The sequence below is a fragment of the Ursus arctos genome, unplaced genomic scaffold (genome assembly GCF_023065955.2).
Source record: "Ursus arctos isolate Adak ecotype North America unplaced genomic scaffold, UrsArc2.0 scaffold_3, whole genome shotgun sequence".
NCBI classification, from domain to species: domain Eukaryota; kingdom Metazoa; phylum Chordata; class Mammalia; order Carnivora; family Ursidae; genus Ursus; species Ursus arctos.
The window spans coordinates 96,727,250-96,744,143 of record NW_026622985.1 but is presented as its reverse complement, the minus strand read 5'-3'; the positions used below and the strand labels follow the sequence as shown (position 1 = coordinate 96,744,143).

General features: G+C 43.4%; 1 protein-coding gene across 3 annotated transcripts in view; it reads right to left on the bottom strand.

The window, feature by feature from the left end:
- Positions 1-16,894, bottom strand: part of NUB1 (negative regulator of ubiquitin like proteins 1) — a 26,254-nt gene extending 9,360 nt beyond the window's left edge. Inside the window, exons 1-8 of one of the 3 annotated variants that reach the window (XM_026479178.4) lie at positions 16,764-16,894; positions 13,811-13,928; positions 11,394-11,561; positions 9,440-9,498; positions 8,371-8,441; positions 5,529-5,711; positions 5,262-5,353; positions 3,232-3,338 (exon numbers count right to left, since the gene is read on the bottom strand). In XM_026479178.4, coding sequence (XP_026334963.1) covers positions 3,232-3,338; positions 5,262-5,353; positions 5,529-5,711; positions 8,371-8,441; positions 9,440-9,498; positions 11,394-11,561; positions 13,811-13,928; positions 16,764-16,834 — 869 coding nt within the window. In that variant the 5' untranslated portion in view covers positions 16,835-16,894. Of the gene's footprint in view, positions 1-3,231; positions 3,339-5,261; positions 5,354-5,528; positions 5,712-8,370; positions 8,442-9,439; positions 9,499-11,393; positions 11,562-13,810; positions 13,929-16,478; positions 16,500-16,621 lie in introns of those variants that run through there. The other 2 variants (XM_057304235.1, XM_057304234.1) reach the window with 2 other exon arrangements.

Below are 16,894 nucleotides of genomic sequence, written 5' to 3'. Positions count from 1 at the left end.
CTCAGTTTCCTGCTGGATCATTCCTGTGGCCCATCTTCACACGCACCCATCTTTCTTCCGTGGTGTCCAATCTGCACTGACTCCCACCCAGCTGTCTTCGCCTCAGACACTGCTTCTCATCTGCAGTTCCAGCGTGGCTCTCTCGTGGACGCTCCACGTCTACCTAACACGCTCCGTCCTTTCGCTACCTTCCTGCACGTACAGAATTCGGTTCCAGTGACCACTTCAATGTCCTAGCCGACCAATTCTATCCTCCGTGTCACTTCTGGGTCTGTTTCCATGGACTAGATTTTTCTCTTTATTATGGGTTGTATTTTCTTGCTTCTCTGCATGACCGTTGATTTTGAATTGGTGACTGGATATTTCTGTATTGTGGTAAGTATTACCGAGCTTTGTCTGGGATGCAGTTAAGTGACTTAAAAACAGGGTGATCTTTTAAAGGCTTGCTTGTAAGCTTTGTCAGGTGGGACCACAGCAGCCTTTAGAGATAGTCTTGCCCTACTGCTGAGACAACACCCTTCTGAATTCTGTGAAGCACTTCGATCAAAAAGTTTGCCGCTGTGGCTGGTGGGAGCACAAATTATTCTCGGCCTTCTGAACTCTGAAGATTGTTCTCTGCTCCTCTCGGGCGGTGTTTTCCTCACATGCATGAACGGATCGTTAGTCAACAGAATACACCAAGGAGACCTTTTGAAGCTCTCGGACCTCCTCCCTCAGGCTGCTCTCCCCTCTCACACTTTGGCCTCCCTGCATTCCCAGCTCCATTTGTGCAACTCCAGGGAGCCCAGGAGGCCCCACCTGGCCTTCTCGTCCCTTCACGGCAGTCTAGAGACTCCCTAGGCAGGGAGCTGAAACAATCACAGGGCTCCCCTCATTTGTTTCCCCACCTTAGGGATCACTGTCCTATACCGCCAGAAAACTGAAGTGTTCATACACTTCGTCCAAATTTTCAGTTCTTTCAGGCGAGAGGGTACATCCAGTCCCTGTTACTCCATCCTGGCCAAAAGCAGAGCTCCCACTTTACTGTTTAGACAGGGAGGAAAGAAACTACTTTGGTCATACTACATACCACTCTCCAACACGTAGAACAAAGTTCTGTCAGAACTTTCAGCCTACCTGGAGGTGGGAAGGAAACAGAACTACTGAAGTCTCTTCCACCCGCATCCCTGACGTGCGCTAGAGCCGATCTCCTTTACTAAGAGAAAGAACTCGCACTAAAATTATGCTAATAAGTCAGCCTGAATAAGGAGAGCTTCAAGAAAAAAATGTCATTCTCTACAGAGGCACTGACAAGTATTACTGGGTTATTATATCTACTACTTACTGAACATGTCAATGTTCTGTGAGCTGAAGACACAGTTATTTTTATTCAGGGGTTCCTGGAGACCTGAGAATTATTTCAAGGATTTGTCTGGGATAAGATTGAGAAAGGTTCATAGAGACAAATCAAAATCAACCATGTCTCGGTAACTGCTGAAGTTGGATTAGAAGTACAGAGGAGGGCGCCCGGGTGGCTCAGTCAGTTAAGTGTCTGCTCAGGTCAAGATCTCAGGGTCCTGGGATCGAGCCCAGCATCGGGCACCCTGCTCCCCCCATTCCCTCTGCTTACCACACCCCTGCTTGTGTGCTAGCGCTGTCTCTGTCAAATAAATAAAAATCTGTTAAAAAAATGCATAGGAATTCACTATACTAATCTTTATTTTTATGTATGTTAGAAATTTTCCATAATAAAAAATCACAATTATGGAAGGAAATGAAAAACGCGTCTGAGTTTGAAGGACCTAACTTAGCACCTGCCCCACGAACAGCCGAAGGGAATGAAGGCAGCACAGAAGCAGAGACAAGCAAGCGGAGGAAGAAAACCCAAACGGTACCAAGCCCTTGTCCTAATTATTTTCAGATTTGCCTCCTCCCCGCCAAATAGCCCCTTTTTTTGCTTAAGTTAGTTTAAACTGGGATTTGTTCACTTAAAACCCAAGGTGCTTGCTGCTAATACGGTTGGCAAACTACAAACATTTGTATTTATCCTCTTAAAGTGTACAGTATATCTCGGGAATTCATCAAAATGGAAAAGAAAATAACCTTAACGTTGTTCACTTCTGACCATTTTCAAATATCAAGGCTACTTTTCAAATGTCTCCTCTGCCAGGATTATAGTCTCTTGGGTGCCACTTCCCGTCAAGAGGAATCAGGAGCCCCTGGGAAACCGCTGATTTCTGGTCTGGGGCAGGAAATGTGTAGGATGAGGTCTGGAACAGCTCTGGACACCAGACACCACCGGGATCAAGTCAAAAGGATGCAGGACGGGACCCACTTGTTGGCCACAGATGGTCAATTTAAGCACCGAGGTTTGAAACACATCAAATGTGTTAAAAGTCGAGTTCATATTGATACTTAAAAAAAAAAAAAAAAAAAAAAAGAAGAAAGAAAACCTCACTGGTGATATCCTCTTTGGAGAATTCTAGGGAAGCACCTCATTTATTCTGAAAACAAGAAAATAGGAAGAAAGAACCAAGCATTTTATTCTTTCTGTACAAACTGTACCTCACTGTAACCAAACAGCTGATGAGGAAAACACTGCTTTTCAGAGGAATCCCAGCAATAAATGCAGAAGGAAAACTAAGGTATCACTATTTTGCAGCCCCTAATGAAACAACAGATTTGGGGAATGATCAAGAACATCCACACCATGGGGCGCCTGGGTGGCTCAGTCATTAAGCGTCTGCCTTCGGCTCAGGGCGTGATCCCGGGGTTCTGGGATCGAGCCCCGCATCAGGCTCCTCCACGGGGAGCCTGCTTCTTCCTCTCCCACTCCCCCTGCTTGTGCTCCCTCTCTTGCTGACTGTCTCTCTCTCTGTGTTAAATAAATAGATAAAATCTTTAAAAAAAAAAAAGAAAGAACATCCACACCAAAACCATCCGGGGAAAAGTGGAGGGAGACTGCACGGTGGACAGTGCAGGCGGACAGCACGGCACAAAGACAGATCACCCCCATGCGGGCTATAAAAATAAGTACGTATGTTTATAAAATTCTTTACAGGGAAGAGAGATTACAAATCTGAAGGGATGAAATAATTCACAAACTGGTCTACACCATAACTACTCTTTTCACTGAAACCATTGGTCTTGGGTGAAAAGCTGAAGTCTTAAGTGTATGGGGAGGGACGGTGCTGTGTATAATCTGGGCTATCTGCCTTAACACTGGTAATCACCAAGTACAAAAGCACCTACCAGAAGTATTTGTCAGCATCCAGCAGACATGGCAAGGCTATTCCATATTCTTTTCTTTTCAGGAAAGCTCTGCCCTTCTCATGATATCCCATAGCTAACATAAGGGCCTAGAAAAAAATACGATTTAAAAAAAAATCACTTTATAGTAAACCAAATTGTATTAAAAGCATATCAACTCTAAAGAAATCAAATTAAGATTTTTTTTAAAACCCAAGTTCACAACTCAATCCAAAAGCCAAAATTAAGAAAAATATAGTCAAAGCTTCATTTCATTCCAATGCTGGAATCAAGCACCCAGCTGAAGTGGCTGACAGGGTCATAACCAGCACCTGTCCGTGTGTTTCCATTAGTTTATTTTAGTATCTGCTGATGGAGACTTCCAGTATTCAGTAAGACCAAATAAATAAAAAAGTAGCTATTAACGCTTGTATCCCTTTAAAAAAAAGCATTCATGGGGCACCTGGGTGGCTCAGTCGGTTAAGCATCTAACTCTTGGTTTCAACTCAGGTCATCATCTCAGGGTCATGAAATCAAGCCCTGCATCGGGCTCCACGCTGGAGCCCCCTTGGGATTCTCTCTCTCCCTTCCTCTGCCCCTCCCCCTGCTCATGCTCTCACTCTCTCTCAAAAAAAAAAAAAAAGTATCCATTTCACTTTCTAGTTTTTTGTTTTTAAACAAAGATTTGAGAGAGCGCGTGCACGAGCAGGGGATCAGAGGGAGAAGCAGACTCCCCACTGAGCAGGGAGCCGGACACAGCCATGGGACTCGATCCCAGGACCCTGGGATCATGACCTGAGCCAAAGGCAGACGTTTAACTGACTGATGCACCCAGGCGCCCCTCACTTTCTAGTTTTAATCAAGTTTTTTTTTTTCTGAAGTATCTGTCAACTCTAGTATTCCTAAAACAATTTTTAAAAGGTAATCCATGGGCACCTGGCTGTAGAGAATGCTGTTCTTGATCTCAGGGCTGTGAGTTCAAGCCCCACATTAGGCACAGAGCTTACTTTAAAAAAAAAGGGGGCAGTCCAAAAATGTTTTTAAGTTCATTAATATTTAAATTTGAATTTTAATATAATTCGGTCTTGTAAAGGTTTTCCAAAAAGTCTGGATATCATCATTTATTTTTTTTTAAGATTCTTAAAATTAATCTTCACACCCAACGTGGGGCTCAAACTCACAACCCTGAGATCGAGTCGCATGCTCCACCAACTGAGCCAGCCGGGTGCCCCTCGATGTCATCACTTAATGTAAGAGAGTTGTGGGCAAATAATTACCAACATTTTAAAAACAAACAACCATCAATCCACTGATAGCTACCAAGTTCTCTCATTAAAACTTTAATCCTTCATTTTAAATGATGTAAGTCATACAGTGAAGCCTACTCAAACTTGTCCTTTAAAGACAGAAAAATTAAAATTGACTTGACCCACAGTCATTACAGCTCTTTATTATCGGAAGCTACTGGACTCCAGATCAGATACTAATCTCAGAGTCCCAGCTGTAGAATGCGGCTATAAAGACGCCCTGGGATGTGTTCAAAGACAAAACCACGGCCTGCCTATTCCAGATTAGCAAAGGGGGAAACAGGAAGGCAGGGGAGAGATGGCAGAATACCCTGTCCGACTTTTCCCAAATTACATGCCCCCCTCCCCAGCCCAGCTCCCTATTCTGATCCATCCCTTAGAGGACATGGCCCTCTGGTAAAAACCAAAAACCAAAAACCAAAAACCCACACCAAAACCAGCACTGCTGCGGGGAGCCACGTGTGCAGAAGGCAGTGCCCCCCGTCACTCCAGAACGTTCGGTCACCTCCGCAGGACAGTGCCATCGAGCTGTTTTGTGCTACTGCAATGAAAATCACAGGCTGAGTCGGCTGTGCAGGTGCTCGTCAGAGGCTTCCATCCTGTTTAGAAGCTCCCACGAAAAGCTGTCTCTAATCCTTGATGACAGTCCAAGATAAAACAGCCAGAAAACCACTTCTGTTCTGACAGCAAATCAAAGCGGCAGCCATAAATTTCTATAGTACTTACTTTTCTTTCTGAAGGAGGAATTCTGATTGATCTGCCTGTCTGGTTAGCTATGTCTAAATATGGTGTGGTTTCTGGATCCACCACCATCTCCGCTGCAACAAAACCGAGAGGAACGCCATTAATTCAACACCAGAAGGCAGCAATGGGCATTCCGAGTACTAGACTGCAGGGAAGACAAGTCCCTGACAACGGTGACCGCTGCACACCCCCCCCCCCGGTGTCCCCTCCCAGCCCGGAGGGAAATAAGGAGCCCAGAGCTCTGTGTACCTCTCTCTGCCAGGATCTCCAGGCCTCTCTTGGTCCTCTGAATCCTTTTTTCTTTTAGTTCGGCTTTATTTTGCTCTTCTTCTTCAACCTGGAAGTGTTTCCTCACATCCTCTTCAGACTGTTTTAGTTCAAGCACCATAGCTTTCACATTGTGCGTCACTCCTTGTTCTTCAAGGGTTTTCCCTGTAAAAACCAGAAAAGCTTATCACGAAAAGAGCCATAAATGTACTGGATCACAGTCCGTTCTGTTAAATGGAACTCTGAAGCCTGCGTTTGTGCCTGCGAGCCGCCACGCCACATGCTCGGTGAGAACACGCTGACATCTGGCTGTATGACTCTGTGACTGTTAAGCAGAGCGTAAAATCGGCCAGTGAATATTCGTACCCTCTAACTGGAGAAATAATACACCCAGTTCACAGCAACAGACGAGAAGCCACAGTGCAGCAGGCACCGCGAGAGCTAATTCACTGTGGCGGTTAAAAGCAAACCTCTTGGGTTCTTTTTAAGTCTGTGGTCCTGAGTAAAGCCCTTACGCTCAGGACCTTACACATAAAACGTTAATAAAGATAGTGTCAGACATCAATGAAACAGAATGAAAGCATATTCACAAAATCAAAAGCTGGTTCTATGAAAAATTCATCAAATACACAAACCTAACAAAATTAAGTCAAAGATGTAAATAAACAACCACCAAAATGCAGAATAAACACAGATGCATACAGATTTTTAAAAAATGAAATATTATGAACTATAAATATATAAATTTGAACATTTTTCTGGAAAACTCCGTTAGATTTTTTTTTCCTTCAGAAAACTGACAAACATTCTAACATTCATGTAGAAAGATAAAGATACACCAATGGCCAAGTCACCTTGATAAAGAAGAGCCAAGAACGGGACTCATCTTACTAGATTTTAAAACTACAACAAAACCAAAGTCATAAAAAAACCTCTATAGGTGAAGGTGCTCAAAAAGTAGAAACTTCCAGTTACAAAATAAATCCATCCTGGGATGTTACATACAGCATGGTGACTAGAGTTAATAATACTGTATCGTATATTTCAACATTGCTAAGAGAGTAGATCTTAGAAGTTCTCATCACAAGAAAAAAAATGTTTATGTGAGCTGACGTTATTGTGCTCACTCCACAATATATACGAACACTGAATCATTGTGATGTACACCTGAAACTAATACGATGTTATATGTCCATTATATCCCAATAAAAAAACCCTCTATGGTTCCGGTCCAGGAATAAACCTATCGGTAAACGGAAAGAATGGGAGGTGCAGAAACAGAGTTCTAATAAAGGGGGCACCAAGTACCAGTGTGGAAAGGGCAAGTTTAGCAGGGGTATTAGAAGAATAAAGCTGGATCCTTAGCCTTTACATATATAAAGGGGACCTCTGGACAGACTGCAGACCGCATGCAGATTAGGCTTATAGAAGAAAATGTAGAAGACTGTCTGTGTGGCCCTGGGCTTGGGGAAAGAGCTTATTTAAACACAAATGACAAGGTGGAAATTGATGGATCTGATAACAATAAAATCAAGAATTTCCGCCCAATGAAGAATACAACAGAAGTGTCACAGAGATGAGAGGACAGTGAAAAGCTATCTAAGACACGTGGAACAGACGATGGGGAATGGCTCACGGAGAAGGCAGGCTAGGGCTGTGTGCAGGCTGCATCCCACCAAGCTAGGATGTGAACCTGACTCTCTAAGCCCTAAGAACCTACTGGAAACCGATTGTAGTGCCTGCCTGAGTGGCTGCAACAGCTAAGTGGTCTCCCAAGCCCATTCATGCTTCCTTCAAGTCCATTCCCCTACTGCACCCAAAAGGATGTTTAAAACCCAAATGTGTCATGTCACCCCCCGGCATCCATGGCTCCCAGCCTTTCTTAGGAGAAACACTCTAATACTGCACAAGTTCACAGGGCCCAGGTTCCTACACAGCAGCACTGACGCCACGGGCCAATGAGTCTTTGTCATGGGAGCTGCTCGGCGCCCTGATGGTTCAGCAGCATCCCTGGTCTTGACTCACTGAGTGACAGGAGCACAAGCCTCCATCCCCATCCCACAACCAAGTCATGATAACCAAAAATGTCTCCACACATTGCCCAATGTGCCCTGGGTGGCAAAACTGCCCCTGGTTGAGAACCGCTGCCACAGCCTTTTCTCTGTGGCCTCTGCCTGGCCCTCCCTCCTTAGAAAGCACTACCCTCCCCTCACTGTCTACACTCGGCCATACGGGACCTTTTTCAATTGCTCAAATTCACATCAGGGCGCTCTGATAGGAGGCTCTCTCAATTGGAACATGCCCCGCTGCCCTCACTCAGCTTTAGCACTTCTGCCTTGGAGAGAACTTCCTGGAACCCCCATTTCACTCTGAGCACACCTACACTTCCCGTTCTATAACATTTCCTCAGACCTTCCCACTAGCACAGAACACCCAGTAAACACTGATTAGAAAAGTTGTATTCTGCTTTACGTTTTTTTTTTTTTAAAGATTTTATTTATTTATTTGACAGAGAGAGACAGCCAGCGAGAGAGGGAACACAAGCAGGGGGAGTGGGAGAGGAAGAAGCAGGCTCCTAGTGGAGAAGCCTGATGTGGGGCTCGATCCCAGAACACTGGGATCACGCCCTGAGCCGAAGGCAGACGCTTAACGACTGCGCCACCCGGGTGCCCCTACGTTTTTATTTTAATCAGCTCTACAGTAATCAGTTTTAGATTATATATGCAGTAAAGGCACTAGAAATTTGTGAATAGAAAACAGTGAGAAAAAAAGATGCAGTCATTACATTAACTCGATATAAAATCTGCACTTTGCCATGACATACCTAGTTGAAGCTGTTTCTTGTTAATGACAATTTTGATATAATTTTCTTGAAATCCAAAGGTTTCAGCAATTCTGTAAAATAAACCGGTACAAGTTGCAGGTAATCGATTTATTATTATCCGTTAAATAAAGTTTAATTATGACAGCTATTTCATACGTTTCACTCAGAAAGCCCAGTGTTTTGATTTACTGTCTCCCAAACACTTCACGATAAAGCCAGCTTACTAGACGGTTATGCGAAACTGTGTAAGAGACAGTGTTCTTTTTTGAACTCTCTGCTTTACTACTTGTTTCCTCATGAAGTGGAGACCACTTGTGCGGAACAGCCATCTGAAGAGGAGGGCCCTGGCTGCATGGCAGGAGAAAATCCATTCTCTATACCTTCTGCGGTCTCCTTGGAGGAGCCCATAATAGAGGGCTGTTCCAAACAATCTCCTGCTCATGTGTGTTCAATGAATGATGCTTCCTGAATCCATCCCTAACAGCCCTGATGCGGACCAAAGAAAATGAGAAAAATCAGCTTCAGAGACGAGGGCTGGCTAGCCCTGGAGGTACTCAAAACACTTACCACTTAAAAATATAGAAGTGGATGACATAACCAACCAGGTCTCAAAAGTGAGAATGTCACTAGTACGGGACAAGTATTTTTTCTTTTTTACAGATGGGCCAATAGCCTGAAATTGGCTACAACACTTTGCTGAATGTCACAGCAAGTTATGAATGCACTACAAAATAAAATTCAAAGCTAATGATCTGATGCATATCAGGCTATTTATATCACTCATTCACTGCTTCAAGCACGTCATCAAGTACCTGGTAGGTGGGAGGCACAGAGCTCCCACTGATCTCAAGTTACACCAGGAAATAGAGGCAAACGGGGCCAGTCTTGAGTTCTCGCTCTGCCCTTAACTGCCAGTGTGAGCCTGATCCCATTCTGCAGCCTCAATTTCCCTTTCCACTAAGTGAGGAGAGAATAGTACCTGCCCTATCTCTCTTACAGGACTGTCACAAAGGATCCTATGAGCCAGTGTAGGAGGGTCAAGCAGCTGGGGCACCGGACAGATACTTACTTTGACCTCAGTTCTCTGCCAGTGATGTGCAGTCGGGTCTCCAACAGGTTTTTCCTATCCTATTTTAAAAAAGGCAAATAAAAGAAACTGTATGGAAGGAACTAGAGGGTATTATGCTAGGCAAAATAAGTCAGAGAAAGACAAATACCATATGATTTCACTCACATGTGGAATTTAAGAAACAAAACAGAAGATCATAGGGAAAGGGAAGGAAAAATACAATAAGATAAAAACAGAGAGAGAGAGACAAACCGAAACAGAGTCTTAACTCTAGGGAACAAACGGAGGGCTGCTGGAGAGGAAGTGGGTGGGGGATGGGGTAACTGGGTGACGGGCATTAAGGAAGGCACCTGATGGAATGAGCACTGAGTGTTATATGCAACTGATGAATCACTGAACTCTACCCCTGAAACTAATAATACACTATATGTTAACTAAATTGAATTTACATTAAAAAATTCAACAAAAAAAAAAAGAAGAAAATGTACTATAGCGTGACACTTTTTGGTGCTATTACTCCACCTATAAAATCAGGAAGGTTGATATCAGACAATGTTAAGGGCTGAAATGATGCGCGCCTAGCGAAGGAGCTACTGAACAGGACCTGGCGTGTGCTGACCCTGTGACCTAGCAGCCCTCAAGGGGGCAGAAAAACTGGAATCACCAGGAAAGCCTAGGAGACGATGCAAACCTGCTCAGATTCCACACCTGCCAACCAGCTCTCTGACTGGTGGTCTGGTTTCCCAGGGGCTGGACACTAGCAAAGAGGAAGACTATATAGGTAGCCCTTTGAATTCATGAACGGGCATCCTGAGGTAGATACATATATAATTTCCTCTTCCTCATAAGCTCTTTATTTTTCCTAGAAATTTTTTAAAGCTTTACTGAGATATAATTTACATTTCATAAAGCTCGCCTGTTTAAAATACAAGTCAGTGGTTTCCAGTACACTTATGAAGTTATACAACCATTATGATGATCAAATTTCAGAACATTTTCATCATCCTTTCCAAAAAATACCATATTTTGCACCCCCATTTTCTCCCTTTATCCCCCAAGCCCCAGGCAACCACTAATCTAGTCTCGGTCTCTATGGATTTACTCATTCTAGATACTTCATAGAAATGGAACTATACAACACGTGGCCTTTGTGTCTGGCTTCTTTCATAAAGTTTCTGAGGTTCCGCCATGTTGAAGATGTGTCAGCACTTCATTCCTCTTCATGGCTGAATGATAGTCCACGGTGTGGCTATAGTGCATTTGTTGATCCGTTCACCCACTGACGGACATTTGGGGTATTTCCACCTTTTGGCTAGACAGAGCTATACAGAGCTCTTTTGTGAACAGAGCTGCTATAAACATTCACGAGCAAGTTTCTGCACAGACACGGTTTTCATTTCTCTTAGAGTAAAACTGCTGGGTCCTATGGTAGCTCTGACACACACGTACGTATTTTCAAATCTTCTGAAAATGATTAACACTGATCGGTCCTCAGAGGCCAGCAACCTTTGGGTACCCTGCCCCAGCGCCATTTCTGGACTTGAACTACTGAGGACATGGCCCTGACAGGAGGTGGCCCCGCTTGATCACTCAGCTGACCACCCTCTAGACATCTTTCCTGATGTGTCCTACTGTGTACGGTTTGGGAAACCCAGAAGTACTTTTTTAATTCCCCACTATTTCTAAATGTTCATTCAAACTCTAGAAAAGGTAAGCACGTGATGCATGGCTTTGTGAAGTCTGGGAGGCCTAAGAGGGACAAACCTACCCTGTAAATGTCTTAAAATTCTTAATTTTAAGAATCCATAAAATTAACTCTGAAGTTGATAAACGTTCAGCATGTGAACTAACTTAGAAGAACTTAAACTTTGGATTGTAGCTTTAAAAAAAAATCATAATTGATCACTAAGTAACAAAGCATCGCTACATGTACTCATTTGGGAAAATTACTCACTTTTCTTAGCCGTGGAGGTAAAAAGACCTCAATTGTAGCAATTCCTGTTGTTTTATAATTTTCGTTTCCTGTGCCACGCTCGATTGCTTTGCAACGTATTTCTTCTATTACCTTTTCTACTTCATTTTCACAACATTCTAGCCGGTCAGAGTACTTCTTAGCAAGGTCCTGTGAAGCAAAATCAGAAAAGAGATCAACGTAGTGCCAACTCACAAAAGGGGCACAATACGGAACAGCAAATGAAGGACTCTGAGGCAAAAAACTGCTGAGTGGTGGTCAGCCCATCAGAGGGAAATCCAGACGGGCTTGGCATCTAGAGAGGTACAGAGCCTAGAACGGATCCAGGGAAAAATAAAAACAAATAAAGGATAGGAAAACAGACCCAAAAGAAGACGTGAAAATAACTGGGATTGTTCTAGGCTCAAAAGAAAGGTGGGCCATGATTTATGTCACTGTAATACATTATAAATTGCTTGAAGGAACAGTGAAGTGATCAACTCTACTAGAGGGAATAAAAAGGAAAAAAAAAAGCATTCTCATTTTTCTAACTTGTGAGAACAAGTCAAGTGAGACTTAAATAACTTTCTTAACAGAAAATCCTGAATCGTTGGTACTGGTTGTAAAATAATTTGCTAGAACGACTCAACAGAACTCAGCAGGATGCTATCCTTACGATCACAGTTTGTTATGAAGGACACAAATGAGTATCTAGGTGAAGAGATACACAGGTGGAGTCTGGAAAGGTCCTGAGTGCAGGAGCTTCTACCCCTGAGGAGTAGGGGTGTGCTGCCCTCTCAGCACATGGGTATGTTTGCCAATCTGGAAACTCCCTGAAACCCATCATTTAAGGGCTTTTATGGGAGTTCCATTATGTAGGCACGATTGATTACATCATTGGCCTCTGGTGATTAATTCAATCTCCAGCCCTCTCCCCTCCCCAAGGTTGGAAAGCAGGCTGAGAATCTAATCTTTTTTCTCCTTTCTCAAAAGATTCTTTTTACTTATTTGAGAGAGAGAGAATGGGGGGAAGAGCAGAAGAAGAGAGAGAAGCAGATTCCCACTGAGCAGGGAGCTTGACACAGGGCTCGATCCCAGGTCCCTGAGATCGTGACCTGAGCCGAAGGCAGACGCTTAACCGACTGAGCCACCCAGATGCCCCGAAAGTTTAATCTTCTAATTGAAGTTTGGTCTTTTTGGCCACCAGCCCCATCCTGAAGGTATTACCAAGAGCTGCCTCATTGGAACAAAAGATGCTCCTATCACCCTTACCACTGCGAATATTCCAAGGGTTTTTGGAGCTCTGTGTCAGCTACTGGGGACAAAGAACAAATAGCTTTCTTATGCCATACCTAGCTTTGGAGCCAAGAGATTATAACAAACAAATTCAGAAAAAAGGTCACAAGATGGGTTGCAAAAAATAAAAAGTGAGGCCTGTCAGGAACGGGAAAGACAGGAAGAAAAACTCTTCCCTCCCAAGCACATCACTGTGTCACTGCCCCAGACGATATGATGCCCTTGTGACAATCTTTAGTTCCTGATAAACACTCCATCGTTTATCTCAGGATACTTGGACTGAGAAAGCAAAGAAGTACATGCTATATTCCAATATAAAAAATTTCTGTCAGAAATGATTAATGTTTTTCTGTTTGAAAAAGCAGGCAAACTTCAATTTCTAGAAACCTCACTACGTAAAATAATGCCATTTCTGATGTCACCATAAAAGATTGAGAAGTATTAGAAACATGTATTTTGGGATGCCTGGGTGGCACAGCGGTTAAGCGTCTGCCTTCGGCTCAGGGCATGATCCCGGCGTTCTGGGATCAAGCCCCACATAAGGCTCCTCCGCTATGAGCCTGCTTCTTCCTCTCCCACTCCCCCTGCTTGTGTTCCCTCTCTCGCTGGCTGTCTCTATCTCTGTCAAATAAATAAATAAATAAATCTTTAAAAAAAAAAAAAAAGAAACATGTATTTTGGACAAATGAACAGAGAGCCATAGTATAAAAAAAGCTGGGGGGAAGGGAGCAATTGTTTAAAGTGAACGACGCTAGCAAGGAGAACCGAGAACCAATCAGCTGCTCCCCGTGAACACGTAATACACACCCTTAGTGGCATCATCAATACCGCACACCAGCAGGGCAAAATCAGTTCCCAAATGCTAATTTTATGTAACACTGTGAGGGTATTAAAAATAGTATATGCCTGGGAAATTAGAGAACATTCTCATATGAATAAAATCTTACTGAACAAAAGTAAGTTTGTCAATTCCTAGTAAAAAGTGGGTCCCTGCTTATCTCTAATACTTTTGGTTATGCCAAAACTTTACACAGGTAAACCTGGAAATTTCCAGGGACTTCAGAATCTTATTTACCAAGGAGACTTCTAACACTGCTATTTATTTATGTCTTAAAAGAAAATACCTTCAATGCCAAACCGCCTTCTTTATTTTCGTCTGTATATGGAGGTTTCCAAAGTTGAATTCTGTCTTCCCTTAAGAACTGGGTCAATTTTGCTTGAAGGTATTTCTTTTGCGCCATCCTTGAAAGCAAAACAGTACATGAGCAATACCCCATACTACATTTCGAAGCAGTTTATAACTTACCAAACACGTTGATGTGTTCAATGTGGTAAGAAGAGCTCCCCTGCACCGCTCCCTCTCCTGTTTAATCTAAATTACTTTCATTTTATTTTTTTAAATTTTATTTATTTATTTGACAGAGAGCGTGCATAAGCAGGGGGAATGGCAGGCATAGGGAGAGGGAGAAGCAGGCTCCCCGCTGAGCAGAGAGCCCAACGTGGGGTTTGATCCCAGGACCCTGGGATCATGACCTGAGGTGAAGGCAGACGCTTAACCGACTGAGCCACCCAGGCGCCCCTCTGAATTACTTTAAGTTTTAACTAGCTCTAAAGTTCTCTAAAATATACACATTCTATACATATGCTAAAATACACTATATACAGTTACATATTATATGTTACATAAAATATGTATTTCAAAGTTGCTAATATGTGGCAACATTTATTATGCTTTTCTATTTCTTTTTTTTTTTTTAAGATTTTATTTATTTATTTATTTGATGGAGAGAGAGACAGCCAGCGAGAGAGGGAACACAAGCAGGGGGAGTGGGAGAGGAAGAAGCAGGCTCCCAGTGGAGGAGCCTGATGTGGGGCTCGATCCTGGAATGCCAGGATCACGCCCTGAGCCGAGGGCAGACGCTCAATGACTGCGCCACCCAGGTGCCCCTATACTTTTCTATTTCTTAAACTATTATTCTCTGATCTAAGAGAAAAGATCAAAGAAAGATGAGTCCCTAAAGCTGTTAATTTTCATAAACAATTCAACATAAATACAAAAATTCTCTTGTATTTGTATTTTGATGAGTTTAACACAAAGACCAACCACCTTGATAGGGTAAACATAAAAGCTAGCTGGAACAGTGAACTATCAATATTCTCTATATCGGAAATTTTAAAATTAAAAAGTTTCGCTAGAAAAATTTTATATATTTTGCAATAAGCACATGACAGCAGATCTATGTACACTATTCACATCTAACACGGGTTGGATCATCATTTTACGGCTGAAAACACCCAGGCCCCAGGTTTGTAAAATGACTTGGCCCAAGACACAAAGTTAGGCAGCACCATAGTAGCACTGGGATTTCTGCCTACAACACTGGACTACTTTGCATTCTGTCCCGCAATCCTTTGCGGCTTGTCTGTCCTGTGTATGTAACTAGTCTCTCCCAAAGAAGCCCCTGGCAGCAATGCAGTTGTCTCATCTCTCACTAGCATAGCAATTTGAAGGGGTGGGGAAGGCTGCTAGAGATGTCAACAGCCAAATCAGAGAAAGAGTAAGAAAAGTAAAAGGGTAATTAGCTTCTGAATGAAGACAAGTTCTATAGAGTAAAAAATATATATAAAGGTTACCATCACCTTGATAAGTAACTTTCTCTTTTTCTATATAGGGCCTGTAGTATTTCACACCCGCAAAACCCAGTTCACCTAATTTTTAAATGAAGTTTGTTAACTTCAGTGTATTCCATAAATGAATATTTTAAAAGAAAGTTCAAATCTATCCTATACCAGTCTGGGGGGAGAAAGAGGGTCATCAGGACACGGAGGAGGAAAGGGAGGAAGGAACAAACACATCACGGAGGTTGCTGTGCAGCCAGGTGACCCACGAGAGAAACCTAGATCTTCAAGCACTAGCAAACTGCTGCTCACACAGAACAGCATGAGTAGCTTTTCAAACACAAATAACTCACGCCACCACCCTACATAGTTCCGTACGCATAAATCTTCATGAATTCTGGATTAAATATCCATGGGGAGGGATAATCATTTCACGGACTGTTGACGCAAGCTCTTTGTAAGGTCTGAGTAAAGGCCCGAAGGGTTTCACAAACGCAGTACGCACTGAGCAAATCAACAGAACAGATGGAAGTCCACAGGCACAAGACTTAATGTTTAAAAAAGATTAATCTGTTTTGAAATTTACGAAAATTTGTTATAGACAACAGAATAAAAAGTGGATACGTACTTGAAATCCAATCAAAAAAAGTTTAATAAACCAGTTTCAATTTTAACTACAGAACTGAAAGTTTCATTATGTGTGCCACACGATGTTTCACATTACAGCCAAAAAAGCAGTGATGTATGTCAATTATTTCTCAATAAAACAAGGACGGGGGAGGCCAGAAATTCATTAATATCACTGCTCCAAACTGAAAGCGAAACGTTATAAACCACTCCTTTAAAAATTTCACTTTCACTTCTGTAATGAATCGATCTATGGGACCTTTACCCAGAGCTTTTCAAATATACATATATATACACACGTATATTCAAAATCCATCGTATTATCATCTTAGGCGGAGTAATAAAAGATTCTTGTACTAAAAAATAAGAGTAAGGGAAGGAGATGACAAATGCAGAACCAGATCATCAGAGAAATGCAGACTCAACCATATTTTCTCATTAAATAGCAAAGAAAATCTAGCTTCGACTGCAAATACGAATCCCAAATGACATATTTGGAATAGCAGTGTTAGGATTCAAGCTTTTTGTCCGGCTAATGAGATTTACCTTAGTGTATACATAACTTCCTCTGTCTCGCCCCCAGAAAAACTCCAGATGAACACCCCTCCACCCGGACCCAGCCCAGCGCAGACCTAGGGCCGCGCGAACCGTCGGCGCGTCCCCAAGCCCCGGCCAGCCTCCGCGCTCACCGCCCACTGCCCGCCGCCCGCCGCTGTGGCCGCGCCCCACCCCGGGCGGGGGATGCGTCGGGGTCGTGCCGGAAACAAGGGCGCCAGACAGCGCCGGTGAGGCCCCGGTCAGGGACCAAACGCTCGGCCACCCCCTCCTCACCTGCGCCACCACCGCGCCCGCCGCGACCCGCCGAGTGCCCGGATGCGGCAGCGGCCGCCGTTTATTTTCATTCCGGGTGAGGCTGGCCCCGCCCCCGCCGCTGCGGCCGCCGCGCCACCCTCGCGCGGCCA